Source organism: Camelus dromedarius, chromosome X (assembly GCF_036321535.1).
Source record: "Camelus dromedarius isolate mCamDro1 chromosome X, mCamDro1.pat, whole genome shotgun sequence".
NCBI classification, from domain to species: domain Eukaryota; kingdom Metazoa; phylum Chordata; class Mammalia; order Artiodactyla; family Camelidae; genus Camelus; species Camelus dromedarius.
In genome coordinates this window covers 101,890,471-101,915,048 of record NC_087472.1, presented here as the reverse complement: position 1 = coordinate 101,915,048, position 24,578 = coordinate 101,890,471, and the positions used below count along the sequence as shown (strand labels likewise).

The 24,578-nt window shown below is 44.7% G+C and overlaps 1 protein-coding gene across 1 annotated transcript in view; it reads left to right on the top strand.

The window, feature by feature from the left end:
* Window positions 1-747: 747 nt before the first annotated feature.
* The window catches only part of NHS (NHS actin remodeling regulator), a 334,787-nt gene continuing 310,956 nt past the window's right edge, over window positions 748-24,578 (top strand). The window contains exon 1 of the mRNA XM_031445813.2: window positions 748-1,865. Within this exon, the coding sequence (XP_031301673.1) occupies window positions 1,319-1,865 (547 nt within the window). The 5' untranslated portion in view covers window positions 748-1,318. The remainder of the gene's footprint in view (window positions 1,866-24,578) is intronic.

Here is a 24,578-nt window from a genome sequence, read left to right as displayed (position 1 = left end):
TAACTGAAGGGGAAAGCTCTCCTTTCTTCTGTGAATCATCAGCTCTCTGATGGAGAACTTTAACATCCCTGTATCTGATCAGCACAGTAAGGGGACAGGGAGGTCATCAGGCTTATCTCACCTAACGTGTCAATGAATTTTGCAAGCAGTTTTCTGGGGGTTTTGCTCATGGGTGTTTTGGGTCTCATTCATGATATTCTATAGAGACCCGGCCCAGCGCAGCGGCCGAGGGATGCCTGGGAAGGGGGTATAAACAGCACCCTGGCCACCCTGGCTGCACCAGGATGCTCCCATGGCTGGTCACCCTCCCCAGCTGTGTCTCAGCGAGCACAGAGCCTGGGGCACTCCAAGGGGCAGCTCAGTTTTCCCTGCTAAGAACCCAAAGGACTTGCTCAGAGCTGGAATTCGGCAAAGCAACTTGCTCCAGCATGCCAGACCTGCTGCATCCCCAATACCCCACCCTCCTGCCTCTGCGCTCGTTGCCCACAACCCCCAACCCCAATGTGAGGACTCTGCGCCTAGGCCACACTGACAGTCTCAATCCTAACCCCTCAGAGGCGAGGAAGTGTTTTTGCGTCGGAACGCGCCAGGCACGGTGAGGCCACCAGTGACTCCCAGCGGCCGCACAGGGCGCTGCGCCCCCCTCGCCCTGGCTTTCCCCCGCCCTGCGTCCGCCCCGCCGCCCCCGCGCCGCCTCCTGCGCCTGGGCTGGAGGCGGATTCCTCTCTCCGGGTTTTTCAAAGCGCCTTTCCGAAACCTCCTCCCCGCCCAGAGAGGGAGATAGATCCCGGGCGCAGTTGCTCCCCGGAGCGGCCGAGGGGCGCGCGGGGAGAGGCCTGCGCCGGGGTACTTTCAAACTGAGGCGCGCGCACACACTCACACCCACCCACCCAGACACACACACGCGCGCGCGCGCACACACACACACACATACACACACGCCCATTTATATAGGCGGTGGCGGCAGCAGCAGCCGGGGCGGCGGCGGCGAGCACAGGAATGATGGAGCTGAGGCAGCCGACCCGGGTTGGAAGCAAGTGAGGAGAGCCCAGGCGCACCCCGGGATTTCTGTGCCCCGTGTTTGTCATCTTCCTCAGGGAACGGTGCGCGTGTTCGAGGGCCGGCTGGACTGATTTGCTAGAGAGAGGGCGGGGAAGAGGAGGAGGCCAGGTGAGCGAGGAGCTCCCTGTGTATCCCGACTGCCGGAACGCGCCTTTGCCCGACTCCTGCCCTCTCCCTGCCCAGGTGGGCGCGCCCGGTTCCCTGCTCGCCAGGAGCGCTTTGAGGAGACCAGAAAGTCGAGGCCCGGCTGTGCGGGATGCCTTTCGCCAAGCGGATTGTGGAGCCGCAGTGGCTGTGCCGTCAGAGGCGCCCGGCGCCTGGCCCGGTGGAGGACGCAAACGGAGGCAGCGCTGAGCCGCCGCCGCCCCTGCAACCGCCCGGCCGACAGGACGAGACCTCGGCGCCGGGGCCGGAGGATCCTCCCCACGCGCCCCCCGCGCCTCCTGGGCAGCCTCCTCAGCCGGTGGCCGCGCCGACTGACCAGGCGCCGCCGCACGGAGAGGCTCCCGCGGCCGGCGAGGAGAGCGCGGTGGGGGTCCTGGAGGCGGCGTCCGCGGCTGGCGAGGCGTCCTCGGCGGCGGCCGCGGCCGTACTGCTCATGCTGGACCTGTGCGCGCTGAGCAACGCGGCGCTGGCCCGCGTCCTCCGGCAGCTCTCAGACGTGGCCCGGCACGCGTGCAGCCTCTTCCAGGAGCTCGAGAGCGACATCCAGCTCACCCACCGCCGCGTCTGGGCCCTGCAGGGCAAGCTCGGCGGCGTGCAGCGCGTCCTCGGCACGCTGGACCCTAAGCAGGAGGCAGTGCGTGAGTACACGCGCCGTCCGCCCCCTTGGTGCTCCGCTCCGGCACCGGGCCCTCGCGCCCTCCACGGTCGCCGCAATCTCAGACCCGCGGCGCTCCTACAGCTTGCACCTTACTCTTGCCTCCCACCCCTCCCTTCTCCTGGGACCCACCCCAATCCTCCTGGAGTTTAGGCTAGACTCGGGCTGGGATGGACGCTGAGGGGAGAAAGTTAAAGGGGCCGCCTCGGGACTCGAAGGCAGTCTCCGACTGAGAGGGACCGTTTATGGGGGACACAGGAGGCAGAGGAGTCTGACATTTACCTTCAGGGTTCGATTTCCCCATCCCTTCCCAGGGGGCAGGAGGTTGGTGCAACTTCTTTGGTTTCCAGCAGCCCATCCCGGAGCCCTGTAGTGCCCCCCCCCCCAGCATGCTTGAGGGGAGCTCCAGGAGTAGTGAGTGTCCTTTTAGGGCTTCGGCAACGCCGTGGCGGTTTTGTCCCTCTTACTGTGACCTCGAGGGCTGCACCGAGCCCAGAATTTATGCCTTGCGCTCGGATGCAACATATCGTGGCGCCGCTCGCCTCCTGGAGTGAACTCCAAAGCGCTCTCCTCCAGCCTTGTGGCCTGGAAGGGCATGGAGGGAGGAGTGTCCCGGGCCCTGGGGAGATCGATGAGACCCTTGGACCTCTATTCTGCCCTGAACAGCACAGGGTTCCTACTAAATGGCCCTGCCCTCCGAGAATCCCAGAGGTGTACACCCCCTGCTCCCGTCTTGTGTACTGTAGCCCAAATCCACCCGCATGTGGAAGACCCCCGGGCACCTTTGCTGCCCGTTAACTTCACTATTGCGACATCCTAGGGCTCCCAATAAATGCCATTCTGTATCATCTGCCCCCCGAGAGGCGTTCAGGAGGGTTTCCTGGCGCACTGTTAGCCAAATCAGGCGGAGGCAGAGTTATTTAGGAACAACCGGACGGTGGGCGGGGGCCCTAGGCCAGCACGCTGGTCCTTTGGCGCCTAGATCGGCTGCGACGCTCGACGCTCCCGGCGAAGGTGATGTCAGCGGCTCTGACTTACATAAGAAGCTTCCCCGGTTGCTGCAGCAGCTGCGCCGGTGCACGGTGGTGGCCGAGCGCGCGGGGCGGGGGCGCTCTCGCGGCATCCTTCCCCAGGGACTTCCGGGCACCTCTGCTCTCCAACCCAGCACAGCCTCCTCCCCGTTCACGCACTCGTCCCCACCCCAGCCCCCCTCCCCCAAACTCTTTGAACCCCGCCCTGGGAATTCGCTGCTTTTCTGCAATAACAATAATAATAAGCGTAATGAATAAATGATGTGCGCGATCGGTTTTCGCAGCTATAAAAGACCCGGAGTTGGGTTAATGACTGGTTGTTTAAAAGGGCAATTCCGGGGATGAGTTCTGGAAAGAATTAGGACTGCCGTAGGCCAAGTCGTATTTTACTTTTGGGACTTGAAATAAGCGCTTTAATCCTGCCTCCTTTTTACCCCAAACCACACAGCAGAGACTGGCCCTTCACTTTCAACAGTGCTGATATCTGGGGAGTGCGGTTGGGGTGAGTGGTGATTTCACTTCAAAAGAAGTGGAGGGGAGTTTTGCAGACTGTTGAGTGGTGCATACATTTCCTGTGTGTGTGTGTGTGTGTGAGTGATTGTGACACACTGCTCCTTAAGTTAGATTTCTCACAAGTGAAACTCAGCTCTGGAGCAGAATGTATTCTCTTCTGCCCTCTTTCTTTAGAGGGAGGAGTGGATAGTTATGTATCCAGAATTTCATAAATCCTTTTAGCTGTTTGGAGTACAGATTAATGGTTAATAGAGAAAAGAGGGACTTTGGGTATGTGCATACAATTGATGAACATATACTCTGTGTACTTATACATGAATAAATAAAGATGGAGCTAATGTAATACCCAGGAATAGATTTAAAATCTCCTATTAATTTTTACGTTTTTCTAAAACATTGTCTCCAGACTTTGTGTCCAAACCTCTCTTGTCTCTTGTCCATATAAATTTAGGAGGGCATTGTTCTTGTTTGGTGTTATAAAAGGCATTACCTTTGCGAAGAAAAGCACAATATTATGTGTCTTAATTTGGGTTTCCTAGCATGCAGAGGTGGAGACAAGGATTTCTGTGCATGCATTTATTTGAGAAGGGATCCCCCCCGAAACGTGAGGAGAGAGTGGGGAAGTAGGGCAGGGAAAGAGGAAACCTCATGGACATTGTGAGCTGCTTTCCATCCCAGGCAAGTGGGATTCAATCCAGCACATACCTCAGAAGTATTGCACTGAAGAGTGAGGAAGCTGGAGTATTTCTCCACCAACTTCCACCCCTCACTGATGGAGAGTGGCACCTGGAGCATGAACTCTCTGGCTCCTGGGCCTGTGCCATGTGTGGGCTCAGCATGCTCCCTGGCCACGTAGAGAGATGCCAAATGCCTATGGTGTGTACAGGAATGTCTGCAGGGGTCCTCTGGGGAGGGCAGAAGGGCTGTGGGTGGAATACCAGTGGCGTCTACTACATTATGCATCTCCCTTTAGCATTGCTCGAGGCCTAGAGGAGTTTGAAAGGGAGAGGAAGCCTAAAAGTGATTGAAGTTCCTTTTTCTCCCCGTTTGAATGTGTCTGGGTGCCTCCATACCCCCTGTATAGCCTTCCCACTCGGATCACCATTCTTGGACAGCTGCGTCCTGTTGCCCCGAGACAGGCTGGGGTGGTTTTTGCAGGGGTGACATGATCTGACATATACTTCAGCAGAGTCACTCTGGAAATAAGTCTGGAGACCAGTAGACCAGTTAGACAATGTGAGTGGTGACAGTGGCTAGGACTAGGGAGACAGTGAGAAGTGGTCGGATTCTGAATTCATTTTGGAGATGGAATTGATGGGACTTACAAACTGGATTGGGTAAAAGGTATGAGAACAAAAAGTAATTATGGAGGACCTTAGGTTTTTGGGCTTAACTCATAGAAGTTCCATTTCTAGAAATGGGTAAGGTGAGTGGAAGAGTAGATCTGTCATCACTGGGTTGCGGGGTGCGAATGGCGGGAATGGAATCAATACTTTTCTGTTTGTCCCGTGTTAACTTGAGATGCCTGTGTGTATTAGACAATTAGATGAGTGAGTTCCAAACTCAAGAGAGAGGTCCAGGCTGGAGATGTAGCCCAAAGACTTAAGGGTAGAGATGATATGCAAAGCCTTGGAACTAGGGCAGTGTAGAGAGTAAAGAAAAGGGGGGCAGGGCTTAGCGTAGGGCAGTCCAACTTCGGAAGGTTAGTATAGGAGAAGAAAGTCTGAAAAGGAGCAGTCAGAAAGCTAGAAGGAGAATCAGGAGAGTGTGCTATGATGGAAGCAAGGAGAAGGTGTCTCAAGAATGGAGGAGAAGTCAACTTGGTCAAATGCTTCTGAGAGGAAGATGAGACAAGACCATTGAGTTTGGTAACTGGTTAGCAATGAGTGGCCCTGATTAAGTGCCATTTAAGTGAAGGGGTAAGATGAAGGCCAAATAAGAAGTAATGAAGAGAGAACAGGATGGATGGAGGAGGAGATAGCAACCACAGACAACTCTTACAAGGAGTTTTGCTCTGAAGGGGAGTGGGGAAATGGAGCCATGGCTGGAGGGAAAGGCAGGGAGATTTCCTTTAAAAATGTTGGTATTTAGGCATGTGTAGATTCCAGGGAGAGGGGGAGATTGATGATGCAGGGAAAAGAACTGGATAATTATGATAATTCCTTGAGAAGCTGAGAGGCGAAGGGATCAGAGCCCTCTTTCACCCATGGGAACTCGAGGGAAGATGGGGGATATGGGTAGAGGGGCAGGTGGGCTGGTGAACTGATGGTGCTTGGATGGGGCGTTCTTAGACCATTAGATCCATTTTCTCTGTGAATTATGTGGGAAGGTCTTCAGCTGAGAGGGTGTTGGTAACGTGAGGAGAGAGGGCGAGGTGTTAATGTTGTTGCAGGGAGGGACCATGGATGCGATGAGGAAGTGTAGGGGGGATCACCCGGCTGTGTTGAGAGCCTTCTGAGACTTAATGCTCATAAACGTGAAGTAAGTCTAGCTTTTCAGTCACTAAAACCTGAGACTTTGGAATTGCTTTCATGGTCCTTGACCCCAAAAGGTTCATCCTGAGACAGTTTAATGTCATTGGCTCTTTGAATGCTGTTGATTATGTTTAGTTTCTGAGTTTTAAAGTAAACTTTATATTAAAGTTGAACGTTGCTGCAGAAAAGTGCATAGACCATAAATGTACAGCTTGGTTAATTTTCACAAAGTGAACAACTCACACAACCATCACCCAGATCAAGAAATAAAACGTGTTGTTGAACCACCCTCCTGAGGCCCATTTTATCAGGCACTACCCCCTACCCCAAAGGTAACCATCATTCTGACTTACGTCTCCAATTAAATTTTCCTGTTTTTGAACTTAATGAAAGTGGAATCATATAGTATGTATTTTTTAGTGTCTAGCATTGCTCACCCAACATTGTTGCGTATATAGTAGATTGTTGCATATATAATAGATTGTTCCTTCTCATTGCTGAATAAAATCCCACTGTGTGCATGTACCACAATTTGTTAATTGATTCTAATGATGGCCATTTGGGTTGTTTCCACTTTAGGGCTATTGCCACAAACATTTTTCTACATGCCTTCTGATGGGCTTATGTATACACAGCTATTTAGAGTGTATCTAAAAGTGGAATCGCTAGATCAAAGGGGATGTACACATTTGGCTTTAGTAGCTACTGCCTAACAGTTTTCTAAACTGATTGTACCAATTTATAGTCCCAGAAGTATATGCAAGTGAGTTGCTCCACGCCATCACTAACACTGGTGTGGTCTGGTTTAAATTTGCATTTCTTTGATGATTTTTGTGGTTGAGCACCTTTTCATATATATTTTTGACCATTTGAATATTCTTTTTTGTGGATAACCTGTTTGAGGCCTTTGTTCATCTTTCAGTAAGGTTCTTTGTACGTTTTTTCTTGTCTTGTATGAATTCTGCATGCATTGTGGGTATGAGTTATTTGTGAGCTATAGGTTTTGCCCTCTGTCATGTGCCATTTCACTCTTAGTGTTACCTTTTGGTGAGCAGAAGTTTTTATATTTATGTAGTCCCGTTTATCAATCCTTTTCTTTATGGTTAGTATTTTTTGTGTTCTGTTAGTATTCTTTGTTCTTAAGCAGATTCTTCACTGACCCCAAGATCATGAGGCTCTTCTCCTATGCTCTAGAAGTTTTTTTGTTTTGCCTTTGTCATTTACATTCATGAGTTGTATGAATTGAGATTTGCAAATGGTGTGAGATAGGGGTCAAGATGAATTTTTTTCCATGTGGATGCATAATTAATCCATTGCCACTTACTGAAAAGACCATCATTTCCACATTTCACTGCAGTGACATCTATAGGGTAGATTGATTTTATTTTTAGTTGATATTTTATTGAGTTCTGCTATATGTCATTTCCTGTGCTGAGATCTTTATATGAATCACCTAATTTAATCTTCACAAGAGCTCTCTGAGAGAGGTACTGTTGTTTTCCTACTTATTGAGGGTTAGCAACTTGCTTCAGGTAGCAACAGCTAGAAAGTGCTGGAGCCTAGATTTAGGGTCCGGGTCAGAGTCCACAAACTACACTCCCACACATTAGACGTTTCTCCCGTTCGGGGCTACACACATCCAGGGGGATTGCTATGTTAAAATCAAAGCCCTTCTCAATATCTTTCTGTCTACTTGACAAGGTTCATCTCTTGCTCCTCTACCTGTTGTCCCTCCCTGCTGTCCACACCTTCCACCCCAGTCCAGTCAGACTGAACTACTTATTGGGTCTTCCCCATCTTTCCAGGCTTTCTCATTCTTTATGCCTGTGTGTATACTACTCTTTCCTTCTTTCCAGCCTCATTCCTACTCTCTCTTTGATAATCAGTGGATATGTCATCTTTTCTGTGAAGTGGAACCTGATTCCTTGCCTGCCACCTCCTGCCTTCAAGTTTTCCAGAACTCTGTGCTAACCTTGATCTTAGCTTTTCTTCTTCTGAACAGCAGGCATTGTTGGTGCTCTGCTAGATTCCTTCAGCCCTGACCTCTCATTCTGAAGGCTACCTAGGGCTTTTTGTTCTGTCTGATGGACCATGCTTGGCCTTGCACGTAGGGAAAGGCAGAAGTGTCAGCAAGGTAATGCCCCTGCAGCAGCGCTCAAGCAGTGACGGATGGGGCATTGGTGGACCGGTGGCCCTGCTCCCGTGCCCCTTGGATGAGAGAGCTCTGAGGCATGTTCTCCGCCACCTCTCAGAGTTCCCAGTAGACTTAGCTCCAGTTGCCCACAGTGGTGACTTCTTTGCTAATGTACTATGTGTTCTCCACCTCCTTTTCTCCATCTCATTTTCTCACTTACCTATGGGTGATTCCTGGGGTTGCCTGCCACAAAAACTTCTTGCACTTTGAACCCCTCATTGGTGTAGGAGATCTTCGGTGCTTCAAAAGTGAGAAGAGGCACAAAAGGAACTCAGATGGTGAAGACACATTCCCTCAGTTCCTCAGTGTTCCATCAGTCAGCCTTAGGGAGCACTGTTTATGGTCCTGTGGAATGGGTCAGTTACGGCCCCAGGAGATCCAAACTCCCTATTTGAGAAGCATAACTTCAGCCAGAGCAGACACGGAAACTACTAAACCCAGAAACATACTAGGAAGTAACACACGGGTTGTATCGATCATTTTGAGTCGATATGGCAACGCTGATCATGGATTCTTCCTGCTTTTGGACGGGTGATCCTTTTCCTCCCTATTCTGTTCATCTTACCATCCACAAAAACCCTTGGCAATCTGGTTGATGTGGTTTTCTTTTCTTTTCTTTCTTTCTTTCTTCTTCTTCTTTTTTTTTTTTTTTTGGATGTTTTAGTAACTGTGATTAGGTATCTTTTTTTCCTGGCTCTGCTCAGCAAGGTTCTTTTTTTTTTTTTGAGGCATTATGAGATCCTAACAGCTCCATTGAAAGCTGCTTTTTAAACCTGTCATGGAGCAACTGAGAAGAAAGCAATCTTTCAAAGGTTAGTAATTCATGGGTATAATTTCCTCTTAACTAGTAACAGCAAAACATTTCTTTCTAGACTTTTCTTGTTGTGTTGAATTGGGCTTTTAAATGAAAACTACCAAACTACTTTACGTAGGAAATCCTTGAGATTCTGTTTGGCTGATACTGCGAAGTTGGTAACAGTAAAGATTGCTTCCTTCCTGTTTGTGGAGGCCTTTCCTACACAATGTCATCAGGAAAGTGTAAAGTCCACAGAAGCTCTCAGAAACATCTTCAATCCCAGAGCTTCTCGCCTACCTTTAATAGGCATCACCTTGAAATTGCAGTCACGTGTGAAATCTCTCCTCTTGTCCCGTGTCAGACCAAACTTCTTAAGGATTCATTGACTTCATATAATACTTTGAAATTTTAGGGACAAAGATAATTTTAAACGTTAGTGGGAATTTTGTTTTAATAGTTGAGTTGAATTTCTTTTTACTCTATTAAAAATTGTGGAACACGAGATTTTGCGGGACACTCGATTCAGAAATCATGGGAAGATTATCCCTGGAACAAATTCTCAGTCACAAAACTTCTGGTAAGTTCTCTTTACATCAAGAATTCTTCATGAATCACATCTTGATGATAAATGAAAATGAAAGATAAGTAGGGAGGATGGTTTCTGAACGTAAGGCTCTCATTTTAAGGTCTAAATTTGTTGAAATAAGGTTTTGGAGAAGCCCTCCTACCAGACTGTAAGCCCACAAAGGGCAGAGAACCTGTCTAGCTTATCTTTGTAAATGATTAGGACAGCCATGGTCAGGCTTTGTTTTTGACATTAATGTCTGTCCCTCAATCTATTAATGAACCTGAGAAGGTTTGAGTGTACTGAAGTTGCAGTCTAAAGACCTGGGCATCCATATGCTGAAAAATTACTTAATTATAAAGTGCCTTAGTCCTCAAAGTGAAAATAACCAAGAATAAAATGAAGTTAACAAGACTTGGAGAGTCTTGGGCTCTTAGAGTTGGGAAAGACCTTAGCATCCATCGACTCCAACCTCCCACCCAGGGTGAGACTCACTTTGAAGATGTCCCAGTGAAAGCACAGCACGTTTCCATGCCCTCTGGGGCTCCTGGGAGCGGCCACCCACGCCACGGCTTTACTGGTGCATAGTTCCCATTCTCAAACAGCCCTTATCCACACTGAGACTAAATCTGTCTTTTTCTATTGCCTGCCTTTTAGTCCTAATCTGCTTTCTGGAACTGTATGGAATCTGTCTATAATCTCTATTCTAGGACATCTTTTAGGTGTCCAGGGGTTACTGTTGTGGTCCTTTCTCAGCTTTCTTCATCCCAGGTAAAACAACATCAGTTCCTTCAACCAGGACTCTTAATGCCAGATTTCCTGTCCTGCTTCCAGTCTGGCTACCCTCTGCCACAGGTGCAGAGCAGGAATGTACTCCTTTCTTTCTATAAGTGAATGTCCTCCTAGGACTAAGATGGCCCTTATCACTTTAAGCATTGCACAACACTGCTGGTCCATCATTGCCCTAATGGCACGACAAGCCCCTTTCCTTTAGAGTGGCATATCTAATCTCTTTTACATGAGGTTTCCCCTATTTCATTTGTGTGGTTGGTATTTTGAACTTAAATTTCACAAGACTCCCCCATTGTCTCTGTTAAATTGAATCTTGCTTGCTTTGCTCTTTCACTTCCAATCAGTGGTGATGGTTTAAAATCTTGATTCACTGTGTCAGCTCCCGCCCACAGCGTTTTGCTCTCTGCCGACATCATAAACATGATGCTAGCCCATCACCCACATCTTTGATAAAATTCCTGTTCAGGTGGACTCACAGCCAGAGCCCATTGGCAGGCGGTTCTTGAAGCATCCCTCCAAGCTGACATCTATTAATCATCGTTCCTTGGGTACCATTGTTGCAGCAGCCACGAATGCTCTCCCACCTTCCCATTCAAACCACATTTCTCCACCTTGCCCACAAGATCTATCATCATGAGTGATTGTCAAATGGTTTGCTGAAATCAAGATACCATATGTCTGTAGCATTCCTTTGATCTCCCGGTCTAATAACCCTACTCAAAAGGGAAATGAGGTTAGTCTGGCTCAAACTGGACTCACTTACAGCCATCAGATGGACTATTTAAATTTTCTTGTACATAATGGATAAAGAGTTTATTTGGGGGAAACTGCTTTGGTGTTTTAGCCATCGAACGACTGTAAAGTTGGACTGCAAGGGGACTCTCTGGGTCCTAGAGTCCGCTGCTCTCCCTGATTTGTAAAAGGCTGAGAATCTAAGTGCTTATCCCTTTCTTTGAGGATATTTGGTGAGAACCTTATGTCTTCGCACTTTGTCCCTTAAAGAAAGGTTTGGAATTCATGACCTTTGTAGTTTGCTTAGGCTCAGTTTGAGTAAGGCTGTCAGATACCTGGTTTGTATAACTGTTGGAAGGAAGTGAATATGTGGTCCAGAGTGTGGCTGCTGAAGTCAGACCACATGGTTCAAATCCTGGGTCTGCCCCTTCAGAGCTGTATGACTGGACAATTCACAGAATTTTTCCTGTTCTTCATCTATTATGGGAGGGAGGTAAAAACAGTACCTACTACATTAGGTTGTGGATAGGACCAAAGGAGTCAGGTGTGCAAGCACCAAGGACTGTGCCTGGCACGTTGTGAGCCCCTGGTAATTATTGGATGTTATTTTATTGGTACTATAAGTGGATCATGCAGAGTGGGAGGCATGTGTTAATTTTTTCCAAGTAGGTGTAAACCTCTGCCTGGATCTGTGAAATGCTGGGTCAGGGGAAAGGAGACAGCTGACCAAGCAATGCTCTGTCCCTCTACGTGGTCAGACGACTGTTAAGATTCCTACGGTCATTGTGGCCTCTTTTTGTTATGCAGAGAAGTATAGATATTTTTAACAATGACCAATGAGTTTATCATCCAGATTCATTCATTTAACTACACACCAGGCACCGTTCTAGGCCCTTGAGTTTCATCAGTGAACAAAAAATTACAAAGCGCTTACAGTGGAGAGAGACAAACCATAAACAACAAACCTGATACTTTTAAGGAGATGCCGAAGCATGTTAGCAGGGGGTAAGCATAAGGGGCAGAAAGATACTAGAGCAGGATGAGGACCATCGGAGGGTTGGAGTGGGGTGGCCACTTTAAATGGGATGGTCAGGTGGGCCTCACTGAGGAAACAGCATTTGAGTGAAGATTGGAAAAAAGTGAAGGAGTTAATGATACAGAGAGTTAGGGTTCAGGCAGATGAAAGGAGAGCTAGTGCAAAGGCCCTGGGGTGAGAGTGTGCCCAACATGATGGAGGGATGGTAAGGAGGCCAGTGTGCTGGGTGTGGAGTGAGCACGGAGGAGAGTGGGAGGCTGGGGCCAGGGTTGGGTATAGTGGAGGGCAGCTGGTGGAAGGTCTAGCAGGACTTTCCTTTTGCTCTTAGTGAAGTGGGGATTCGTTGCAGGGTTTTAAGCCTAGCAGTGACATGACTGACCTACAGTTTCAAAGGATCCCTTTGGCGATTGTGTCAAGAAGAGGCTGTGGGAATGGCAGAAGCAGAAAGACCAGGTAGGGCGCTCTTGTGGTTCCCCTGCTGAGACACAGTGGTGGTTTGGAGGAAGTAATAACAAGTGGTTGGATCCAGTTTAGAGCTATTGGCATTTTTTGTTTCAAGTTCAGAGCTGGGTAGTTCAGTCCATACAGAAGGGCATAAAATTAAAAAGAAAAGGAAAGCCCTCCTCTACTCTAACTTTGCCAGGCTTGTTCCAAAGGAATCAATGCTATAGTGTGTCTTGCTCCTTCTAGGAGAAAAAAAAAGCAACAACAGCAAAAACTAATGCATTTTACAAAACCACTTTGTTTTTTATTTAAAAAAAAATTTTAAATTGAGGTATAGTTTACAATGTTGTGTCAATTTCTGGGGTACAGCATAATGTTTCAGTCATACATGTACATACATATATTCATTTTTATATTCTTTTCCACTGTGAGCTACTACAAGATCTTGAAGGTATTTCCCTGTGCTATATAGTATAAACTTGTTTATTCTATACATACCTGTCAGTATCTACAAGTCTCGAACTCCCAATTTATCCCTTCCTACCCCCCTCCCCGCTGGTAACCATAAGTTTGTTTTCTATGTCTGTGAGTCTGTTTCTGTTTACAAAACCACTTTGAATGGTGAGGAAGGAGGTACTTCTCCTAGAGATTTGTTGATTAATCTTATCGTGCTGTCTTGGAAAAATTGAAAAGGTATTCTAATGAATACTTTTTTTAGAAAAAATCAATGTATAATTTCCATACAGTGAAGTGTACAGGTGCCAGGTTTGTAGTTTGGTGAATTTTAACAACTGTAGTCACCCATGTAATCCACACCCCTGTGAACATAGAGACTATTCCCTCATTTCAGGTAGATATTGTTCTTTTGAGTTAAGAAAGCAGTATTTGAACTCTGGTGTCCTCGCACTAGCCTCTACTGGGGCTGTTGTATGAAAATGGGTGTGGAAGGTAATGATTCCACAGAAACTTCTGGGCTCTCCAGTAGGATCAGGCTAAGAACCAGCAAGTCCATGTATAAGGTTTGCAAAGTAGCAAACTTCCAGGTACAAGAAAAATAAGTCCTGGGGCTGTAATGTACAGCATGGTGACTCTAGTCAATAATAATGTATATTTGACAGTTGCTAAGAGAGTAGATCTTAAAAATTCTCACCACAAGGAAAAAATGTAACTGTGTGAGGTGGTAGATGTTAACTAGACATACAGCAATCATATCATAATATATACAAATATTTTAATCATTATGTTGTACACCTGAAACTAATAACATGCTATATGTCAGTTATACCTCAATTTAAAAAAAGATTTGAAAGAAAAAAAAAGATTTCTAACACACAATGGAACAGTGGCGTTTCCTCACTTTGGTTTGATGGTCTGGCTGTTTATGACATCGTGGTGCCGAGCTTTAGGGAGAGCCCTGTTTGACACAAGGATAAGAATCTAGCCTCAGAGGCCCCAGGGGTAACCGAGAAGTAGGAGTTTTTCTAAGATAAAGCTAAAATAATATTTAAAAAGACATGGAATAAAAAGAACTTGTTACTCGTAAGGCAAATTTTTAAGTAGCCAGGAATGCTGATTTGTAGCTGTGTTTTCAGCTCATGTTGATTCTTGAAGCCTGGTGGAGGATAAGGAAAGTTGTTTGAAATTTGATTTCTAATGATTACACATCTAAGTGCATCTAGACTTAAATAAGAAGCCCTACTCTAGAGTTTGGCTACTCTTGAGTTTGTTACTAGACATCAAAGGGAAGGGAGAACTAGGAGCTGTAAGGAAGGATGACAGCCAGTGAGACATAATGTTCATTAGAATATAATATCAATATTTATGTTTCTCTCCAGCATGCATCTGGACTCTGTTCCTCCAGCCTGTATTTATATTTTAATAATGCGAGTAAAGCTGTAGTTTCCATTTTAGTTTCGCATCAGAGTTCTGCTTTGGCCAGCCACCTCCTCAACTCTGAAGTGCTTCAATTTGCAAGATGGCGCATGTTTATTGAGACTTTGATTCTCCAGATTAATTTTGAGGAGGGTAAAGTGTAGCATGAATAAATACCACAGAAATCCTTTTCCAGGTGAGAAGTCAAGGGACTTTCTGCTTCATAGACAGGAGAGAAGGATGCTTCAAAGTTTGGGGCCATGTGGAGGATGAAGAAAGTTGTTTGAAATTTGATTTCTAATGATTATATCTAAGTGCATCTAGACTGAAGAAGAGACACCGGGAAGAATGCCCTGGAACGTTTCCTGAGAGTTTCACTTGGGTTAAATGCCTTTGGTGTGAGAGAAGAGATTTTGGAACCTTGCTCAGGTATCGGATGTCACTAGTGCTCATCTGGCAAAGTTTGAGCCCTTGCTAATTAAAACTAATCCAATTGCAGAAAGGAAAATATATTGCATAAGGTTGCTGCTTGTATGGCTTTATTTCAACCCTTTGTCCCTTAGGCCAAGACCAACGAATCCCAGGCTGGTGATGGAGTGGGAGGTGATAGTGAGAAATGAGATTCACTTCCAAATACATTTGCATAGACAGTAAGTGGTGCAGGCTAAGAGTATTGGCTTGTCAAGGTAAATTTGAAAGCCCTTATAGGTTTTCTTGATTGATTTGTCAATATAAAGTTTTTAATGGCTGTTGAGTGAGAAGGAAAATTAAAAAAAAACAAACCCCAAACCAAAGAGACACCCTTCTTTATTTCTCAATTTGGACTTTGCTTTCTTTCCAAGTTGCTCTGCGTGCTTTTCTGTGGCCTGTTCACCTTGGTTGGATCAAGGCCTCCTTAGGAAGCTGAGGTTCAAGGTTTGCTCCCTGAGGGACTGGGATTTAGTCATGATCACAGGCTGTGTTCTTAATCCCAGTAGCCTTTCTAGTAAAAGTATATGTCAGTCTTTGACTTTCTCAGTTCTGACACTTGCCAGATGTGCGACAATTCATAGTTCCTGTTTCTTACTTTCCTTATCTGTGAAGTGGGGATACTGAGTACTCACCACATAGAGTTGCGGTGAAGATGAAATGAGTCAGTCCATGGACAGGGCGGTGGTGTGTGGCACGTACACAGAATACATAGTATAGGCTAATTAATACCTGTGTGCCATTGATGCTACTATTTTTGTTGTTTTATGGTTGTCAGTAACAGGGGGCTTGGGTAAAGGAAATAGATATAAAAATGGATAAAACCCAGCCCCTGTGGCTCCTCAACCAATATAAATATTCTGGCTGGCTTGATGCATGGTGAAAACAAGGACAGAAGAATGCCATCTCGCTTTCTGGCTTGGCTGGCCTAGCTCATGTTGTGGGATACTGCAAGGACAATTTAGCACCGGTTGGTATAACACCCTCACTGTTGGGGGGTGTGGACTTCTGATGGCGGAGGAGGGCTGGCTGAGGACCTAGGCCACTGTGGAAGTGGTGCTGAGTGCAGACACCCATGCCCTCACTTCCTGGGACTGGCTGTATCGTGTCCTGTAATGACTTGTCCAGGGCTCTGTCTTCTGCTGCTTGCACTCAAACACCAGGCATGGAACAGCTAGCAGGAGAGAGGAGATGATAGATCTGGGCAAAGCATGATAGAGAATGGATAAGGTGTTCACAGCTCTTTACGTTTTTTTCCCCCTGGGCACACAGCTAGACTACACTTCCCAGACTCCCTTGTAGTTAGATGAGATCATGTGACTGAGTTCTATCCTATGGAATGTGGGAGGAATAATTGCTCTACTCTGGGATGGGCATATAAAAGCTCCTACACCATCCTCTGCAGCTTACTTCTCCCATACTCTGCTGGCTGCATGCAGAGGACTTAGCAGAGGACTCCAAGGTGCTAAGGGATGGTAGAGCCACCAGATAGAAGGAGCCTGGGTCCTAGAATCACCACACACCAGGCTGTCGGCCAACACTTGTTTGGCTTTCACTTGAGGGAGAAGTCAACTTTTATTGTGAGATTTAGGGGATATTTGTTAAAGCAGTTATCTGACCCTGACTCACATAGAGGTATAGCGTGGGGAGAGAAAGGGAGAAAAAGGAACTGGTTTTCTTGAAAATGCACAGATGACAGAATTACTCCCAAGTATTTGGTCTTCTTTCACTGAATAAAAGGGGCACTAAACTGTTGAGTCTTTTTTTTCCCTGAGAGACATGAAGAGTTTCTGTGTGTGACCAGAGCAGTATCACAGCTTTCCTCAAGTAAGCAAGTGGAAATCAAAACTTGTTAACAGAGTTCTAGGTTCTCGAGAAATGTTCCTACCTGGAACTAAAAGAATTCATTCATATTCATTCCTTCATTCCTTCATTCTCTTTCTCTCTCCTCTCCCCAATATAGAAATGATATACACATATTTGTAAAACTTTTGAGATCTAATTACAGCACAAAGCAATGTGCACAAATTATAAGTGTACAGCTCATTGAATTTTTACAAATTGAACATCACTCTTCAGCCAGCACCTGGAATGAGAAACAGCATGTGCCGCCCTCAGGAAGTCCTGCCAGTTCCTTCCAGGCACCCCCCACCAAAAGTGGCCGTAGTCCTGACTTCTAACAACCTGTTGTGGAATAATATGGTACATGCTTTTTTACATATGAAATTTTTGGCTCAAAATTATATTTATGTGACCCATTCATGTTGTATGTAGTAGCTGTCATTCAATTATTTTCATTACTTTGGTATTCCATTGTATGACTATACCATGATTTATCTGTCCATTCTACTACTGATGGCCATTTGGAGAGTTTCCAGTTTGGGCTATTCTGAACGATGCTGCTATGAACATTCTAGTTCCTGTCCTTTGGTGAATGTACCTACACATTTCTTTTGGACAAAAACTCCCAGACTTGGAGTTTTACAAAACTCTCTTTGTCTGAAAGGTAAGTCAAGGCTGTGACCCTCACTGATCTTCTTCCTTGCTGTGTCTTGGCTTCTAGACCAAGCACAAGTTTGGTTCTATTTTTCTGAAATGTAAAGATTATTACTGATCTTTAATGGCAAAGTTTTGGTGTCTCAATGGAAGGAGATGTAGTTTACTTCAAAGGACCATTTTTCCACCTCTTTTTATATTAAAACATAGTTACAGGGCCTTTTGATTCTCAGACGAGGGCTCTTCACAAAGCTCGGTTTCAAATCACTCGCAAACTCCATGTCCTCAGAGGTTGACATTGGAATCTTTATTGGTGCCGCTCCAGCTCTTCCTCTGTGAGAAGGAGAATCCTTTTGGATTTGCAGATTGCTTCCTTCCCTTGGGGAGGGAGTGGGAGGGGAGGAGTGATGAGCTCTCTAACGACTTGGAGGGACGAGCTTTAGAGCTGAATCAGCAGTAGCCTCCTCTAATGGCGCCTGCCATTGAAGTTTTATGCCAAATCTAAGCAAAGCAGAGCATTTCTTCAGAAGGGCAAGAGACACCGAAGAGGGGAAGGCCCTTCAGCCCCGCTGAGAGAGTTTATTCTTGGGGCCCTGCTTTGAGGGCCTTAGATACCTGATGCATAGCAACCTCGACTAGATGGAACTTTGTAGATTCTGGGGGTTGAGATGCCTCAAGCAAATTCTAAAACTGCCCACGGGACTTTCTTTCAAAGCCCTGACACAGGTTCAGCTTCCCAGACTCCGCTGCTGAGATTTGAAGTCCTGTGCTCAGTGAGTCGTAGAAACCCCACCCTACCCCAGCTTCACAGGCTCCCTTACTGTTTGGTTTGAAGTGAGTGTTTGGAGAATTGAGGGCTGACTCTGATAGGCCCAGCCTTCTCCTTCAGGCTCCCGGGAGTATCCGAAACATCTTTGAGGCAAGCAGCCCCACGGCGGCCGTGTGTTTGGATGGAACATTTGGTTACTTTGGGTGTGAAGGTGTGTGAAGCCTTTACAGTTAAGTCTGAAAGATGGTTGTGAGAAGCCCCCAGGGGACCCTGCTGCCAAGTGACACACAGTTGGGCCTTTGAAAGTGGAGTTTTATGATACATTTGACCAGGGTTTGCAACTTTACTTTGCTTCATTCCTTTTCCCAACTAGAGGATAAGTGAGCTGATTTTTCCATGAGGGAACTTCTTCAGACCGTTAACTCAGAGTTTCTTCAAATGTTGAGGTGACTCTGTAGCTGACTTTGGGTTTTTAAAAACCAGAGGCCTGGTGAGACCGCTCTGTGAAGTCAGGAGTTGCAGGCTGGGGTGGGGATGGGGGAAGGGCGGCAAGGACAGGCTTTTCTTTACTTACCAGGTGTGAAATGAAGAAGAGTTTTATGCAGAATAAGAGGGTTTTCAAAATCCAGATTGACTGAGGACCCAGGTAACTCTTGCTTGAATCCACTGCTTGTCTGGAGTTGCCTTTCTCTTCTGAGGGGCACAGCTGAGACCAGGGCCTATAGTTTCTTCTTCTTTACCTCTTGGACTTTTCCTGTAGCCAGCCCTGCCCCTAGTTTTTAGAAGATGACTGAATTTGTGTCTGAGATGACTGTTATCAAGGGAATTCTTCTAAACATGTTCAGGTGGATGTCAAGCAAATTTGAGGACGTGCACACACGTTCACACCCACACATTCGCTTAGCAGAAAGCAGTCACACAACAAATGCTAGTACTAACTCATGTTATTTCACAAGCCCCTCAAAATGCTGTGATGGAAATATGATTTTTTTTTGATCGATGAGGAGACAGAGGCTCCACTAGTGGCTATAAGAGCACACTTTTTAACAAAAATTGAAGTATAGTTGATTTATAATGTTTCAGTTGTACAGCAAAGTCATTAAGTGTATACATATATATATATATTCTTTTTAAAATTATTTTCCATTTTAGATATGGAAAATAGTTGCCCATGCTATTCAGTAGGTCCTTGTTGTTTATCTATTTTATATGTAGTACTGTGTATCTATTAATCCCAAATTCCCAATTTATCCACCCCTCTTCTATTCTCCTTTGGTAACCATAAGTTTGTTTTCTATGTCTGTGAGCCTCTTTCTGTTTTGTAAATAAGTTCATTTGTATCATTTTATTTTAGATTCCACATATAAGTGATATGGTATTTGTCTTTTTCTTTCTGACTTACTTCACTTAGTATGATAATCTCAAGGTCCATCCATATTGCTGAAAATGGCATTACTTCATTCTTTTTTTATGGCTGAGTAGTATTCTCTCTCTCTATATATAATATATATATATACATATATATATATAATATATATATATATCTCCCCCATCTTCTTTATCCATTCATCTGTCAGCAGACATTTAGGTTGCTTCCATGTCTTGGCTATTGTAAAAAGTGCTGCTGTGGACATTGGGGTGCATGAATCTTTCAGAATTAGTGTTTTTGTCTTTTCTGGATATATGCCCAGGAGTGGGATTGCTTGATCATCTGTTTTTAGTTTTTTAGGAAACCTCCATACTATTTTCCATAGTGGCTACACTAATTTACATTCCTACCAACAGTGTAGGAGGGTTCCCTTTTAAGAGCGCACTGTTTAAAAGGACCTCTTCCAGGATTCAAATGTGGCTCACCGTCTTCAGTCTTGGTCCTCTGTTTACCCTACCCAGCTCCTCTCTGTGTGGGGCCTGGTTCCTCCCACCTTATCATCCCTGTTACAGCCTTCTGTCTCACAGTTTATGATGGGGAAACAGAGACAAAAAAACAAAACAAAACATATGACTGATGTCCAGGTGGGACCTGGGATGCTTGGAAGGGCTGGAATTGGGACCTCTGGGCAGAAAGGTCCATGAATCAAGAAGTACCTACCATGCATCTGACATAGGCATATGGCTATGTTGGATGTTAACATGTGTAATTGGGTGAGCCAGTGTCTACATGTCTGGCTGTAACTAATTAGTTGTTCGGGTGTAACTTAGTAGTTTTGGGGAGCATACTGATTGTATAAAATAAGGCATTTGCTGTAGCAGGAGTCATTTTATATATCAAGGCCTTTACTACCTAGACCCAAAAGATACAGAGTATTCTTTTCTAGCTCAGTGGTTGCCTATTTGTATTACATAGTGTTGCTTGGAGACAGGTGTAAATTAACTGTGAGTGACCTCAACTCAGGTAACTAATCAATGCAAATTAAAATAAATTGCCATTTTTTCTGTTTATTCAAATAGGCCAAAATGAGAAACTGATAATGGTCAGGTTCGGGGTGGAAATGAGGATGGGGTAGGCATGAGGGTACTTTCGGACATTGCTGATGGAAATGTGAATTGGTGTAATTTTCAGATGCTGCTGATCAAAGTGTGGAGTTGGTATGAATTTTCTGGTAGGCAGTTGGCCTTTACGAAATTAATATATTAAAAAACAGTATGCAAGAGATTTCACTTCAGAATTTAACCTAAGAAAACCTAAGTAAGTAAAATAAAAGAATGTATAGATGCCTCAGTGTTGCTTGTAATTAAGAATTATTGGAAATACCCTAAGTGATAATGGAAAATTGATTGAATAAGCAGCATTACTCTCTGTTGGTACAGCAAACATTACTATATATTGGAATGGTGAAATAGTCTACTGCCATTAAAATGATACAAATAGGTATTTATTAACTCAAAAATATGTTTACGATACATTCCAAAGTTAAGAAGACTTACTACTAAATAGTATGCAGACTATTGCATGTTTATTAAGAAGATGTAGGAATATAGGAGAAAATGTCTGGAGGGATATACACCAAATCAGTACTTTTAAAATATGTTTTGATCATGATCCACAATGAGAAATACGTTTCACATCTGTGACTCAGTAGATGCATGTAGCTGAAACAATAGTTTTATTAACCATACTTTTTTCTATGTGATGCATTCTGATATGTTTATTTTTTTCTTTTCTTTACTATTTTATCTTATTCTATCCTCCCTTACCGTATTCTACTTTATTCCAATTCTATTTCCCTCCTCTTCTCCTTTTTTCTGTTTCATTTTTTAAGATGCTGATTGTGACCCACTGAGTTGATTTCATGATCTCCTAATGGGCCACAAGCCATAGTTTGAAAAACACTGCTCTAGAATGTTAACAGTGGTTATCTCTGGCATGTGGGATTATAGATAACTTTCTTTTTTTTGAGAAGGGAGATCCTTTTTGCTTCTCCATGTTACTTTTGTAATACAAAGGGTAATGAAAGTTTTCAAATGACATAATGATTCCATTGCAAAACAATTTGATGCCCTGTGACTTTTAAGGAATAGACTGATGGTATAAAATAAGATGTCTACTCTACACCATAATTATTGTGCATGCAGAGTGTTCTGGGAACTTTAAAGAACATTATGGCAGGACATATATCCGTTGAGAAACCTAGTTTAAATAACAGAATAACAAGAATATGAAACATGACTTTAATCTCTTCAAACTCAAAAGATGACCAAGCATCCCTACTTACGGCTTTATCCCAGTGATGTTGCATCAGTTCTCTGGGATTTATTTCTATTTCTGTTCCAGATTGCATTTTTTCATGCTCATTCCCCACCTTGAAAAAAAAAAAAGATACTAAATTCATCAGACTACTTTCTGGCCAGATTATCTTGACTTACAGTACTGTTGAACTTAGCCTCCTTTAAAGCTCAAGATGCTTTTAAATGGAAGGTAGTCATTAAGAACTTAGAGCAGGAAGCAGAAGCTTTAAATAAGGACAGGAAAATCCTTGGTCTGAGCCAATGCACTTCCCCATGGGCTTCCTGCTCTCAGCACACAGCTGGAAATCTGCAGGCCGGCCCCAGGAACCCCACCCTCATCATGGCCACACAGCCAAAGTGGGTGGCATATGAAGTGATCTTTCTCTGGGAAAACCATTGGTGGACAAGTGAGGCAGAAATTTTGCAGAAGGTTCTGTTTATGTAGCGTGCAAGTAAATCCTCGGGCATGTATGCCAACTGCCAAGTGGGGGAGGGTGATCCGTGGGGTTGGGGTTGGGGTTAGGGTTGGGGTTGAGGGGAGGCTGGCTGGCGTTTTCAGACTTGTGGCATGAGGAGAGATGCTTCCTGTCCTTGAAAGGAATTAATGATAGGAAATCTGAGAAAATAACGGGGGTTGCTCTTCAAGATGTGCTCATTTAGTTACTGTTGTTGCAAGATTTTTGCTGAGAGTAATCAGACAATGCTAAAAATGTTATTTGGAGCCCTGGTCTTCCGCTAAGAGAGAAGGCTAAATTGATTCTATCTTTGAAACATTGTGAAAAAATATCAAAGTTACTCATGTGCTCATTTGTTTATTCATTTATTATCTGATGAATTATCCATTCATGTGATCATTTGTTCATTCATTCTTCCTTCCATCCATCCATCTGTATATCTACCCATCTACCCATCAGTTTATCTAAGCATCCACTCACAAGGTATTTCTTGGCTAGATGCTTTGTATTAAGGGGCCTGTGGTACGCATAGGGGTAGGGGAAGGACCTCTAAAAGGAGGAAGAGCAGTCTTTGTAGCTGAATTGCTCACAGTCTGTTGGAGGAGACAGACAAGTAAACAACTAATTACCACATAGTTGGACAGTGCTACTCAAGGAGCCAACCTGGCTTGATTCATGCAAAACTAAGTCTCCCCTTCACGCCTGGAATTGTAGAATGTTAGCCCCTAAGAAAACTTAGAAAAAACTGAATGGCAAAATACATTCCAGACTTTATCCACAGATTGCTGGGGTGCCATTTCAGGGAGTGGAGGTGGGGAGAAAGAGGGGGTGAGTTAGAGGAAAGCTGAACAGATGAGATTTAACTTCCTCAAGAGCCAGAGCAGGTCCCTTTTCATCTATTTCATCTGAGGTTCCTTGTAGAGTATCCTTTGTGGAAAGGCCTTGTCAGCTTAATGATATTTGCAAAACACTGAACTGGTCTACTTTCTTTCCTTGTTTCTCTGGTTTAGAAATTGAGGTCCAAAAAGGTAGAGTGACTTAGCCAAGGCTGTAAAATTGGTTAGTTAACTATCCAGGAATAGACCTGGTCTTCTAATTTATGTGGACATTACCTCTGTATCAGTTAGCTTTTGCTTTGTAACAGATAGCCCCTAAACTTAATGGCTTAACCACCATTTATTTAGCCCATAATTCTATGAGTTGGCAATTTGGGCTAGACTCAGCTGGGTGGTTCTTCTGGTCTCAGTTAAGCACACTCATGTTGGTGATGAGTTGTTGATCAGCTGGCCAGTCACCTTACAACAGGCTGGTCTAAGGTGGCCTTCCATCTGAGAGATGGCTAGGAATTGGCTGGGGTAATCAAGTAACTGAGTCTGGAATCTCTCAGCAGCAGCAGGATTCCAGCAGAGCAGGGAAGGATACATAACCTCTTGAGGCCTAGGCTTAGGGCTGGTCAAAGCAAATCATAAGACCAACTCAAACTCAGGAGGTGGAGAAAAAGACTCTGCTTCTTCACTGGAGAATTCTAAGGGGTGTGGATACAGGAATAGAAGAATTGTTGCCCTTTTGCTATCTACCACGAATATACTGTTACTACTTTGTCTTCTTAATTTGGGCATTGGAAAAATAGATGTTTGAAAATGCTATCTGGTTCCAAAGCCATCTTTATAAGAAGACTATAGCTATGACTCTATATACTATGAGGCCTCTTGCCTACTTGAGTTTTTTAATTCTTTGTGTTTGAGACAGATGGTATTTATTACTTCTGGTAAGTGACACTGTACCTTAAAAACATTTCTACCTTAATCCCAATCACAGTCTTGCCATCAACAGCCCTTTTCATGGAAAGGATCCTTTAGCTCTTGGTCACACTGGTTCTTTTAGATGCCTCTGAGGAATGAATTCATTCTCATCATTTCCACAAACATTTATTGAATGACTTCTCTGTATTAGACATGTCACTAGATATTGAGTATACCAAGGTGGGCCCCTAGCCTCAGGTAACTCACAGCTGGAAGGGAACAAAGAAAGGCAAACAGATTACTACAATGAAACATGATGGGGAAGCGAGCTGGAAATTGGATTTCTTTTCAGTGGTCATTATTATCTCTGTAATTAGAAGGCACAGCCACACGATCATCTAAGTAGATGCAGAAAAAGCATTCAAGAAAATTCAGTACCCTTTCATGACAAAAGCATTGAACAAACTAGGAATAGAAATGAACTTCTTCAACCTGATAAAGGACGTCTATGAAGAACTCACAGTTGACGTCATACTTTGTAGTGCAAAATTGAATGATTTTCCCCCTAAGATGAGATGCAAGACAAGGCTG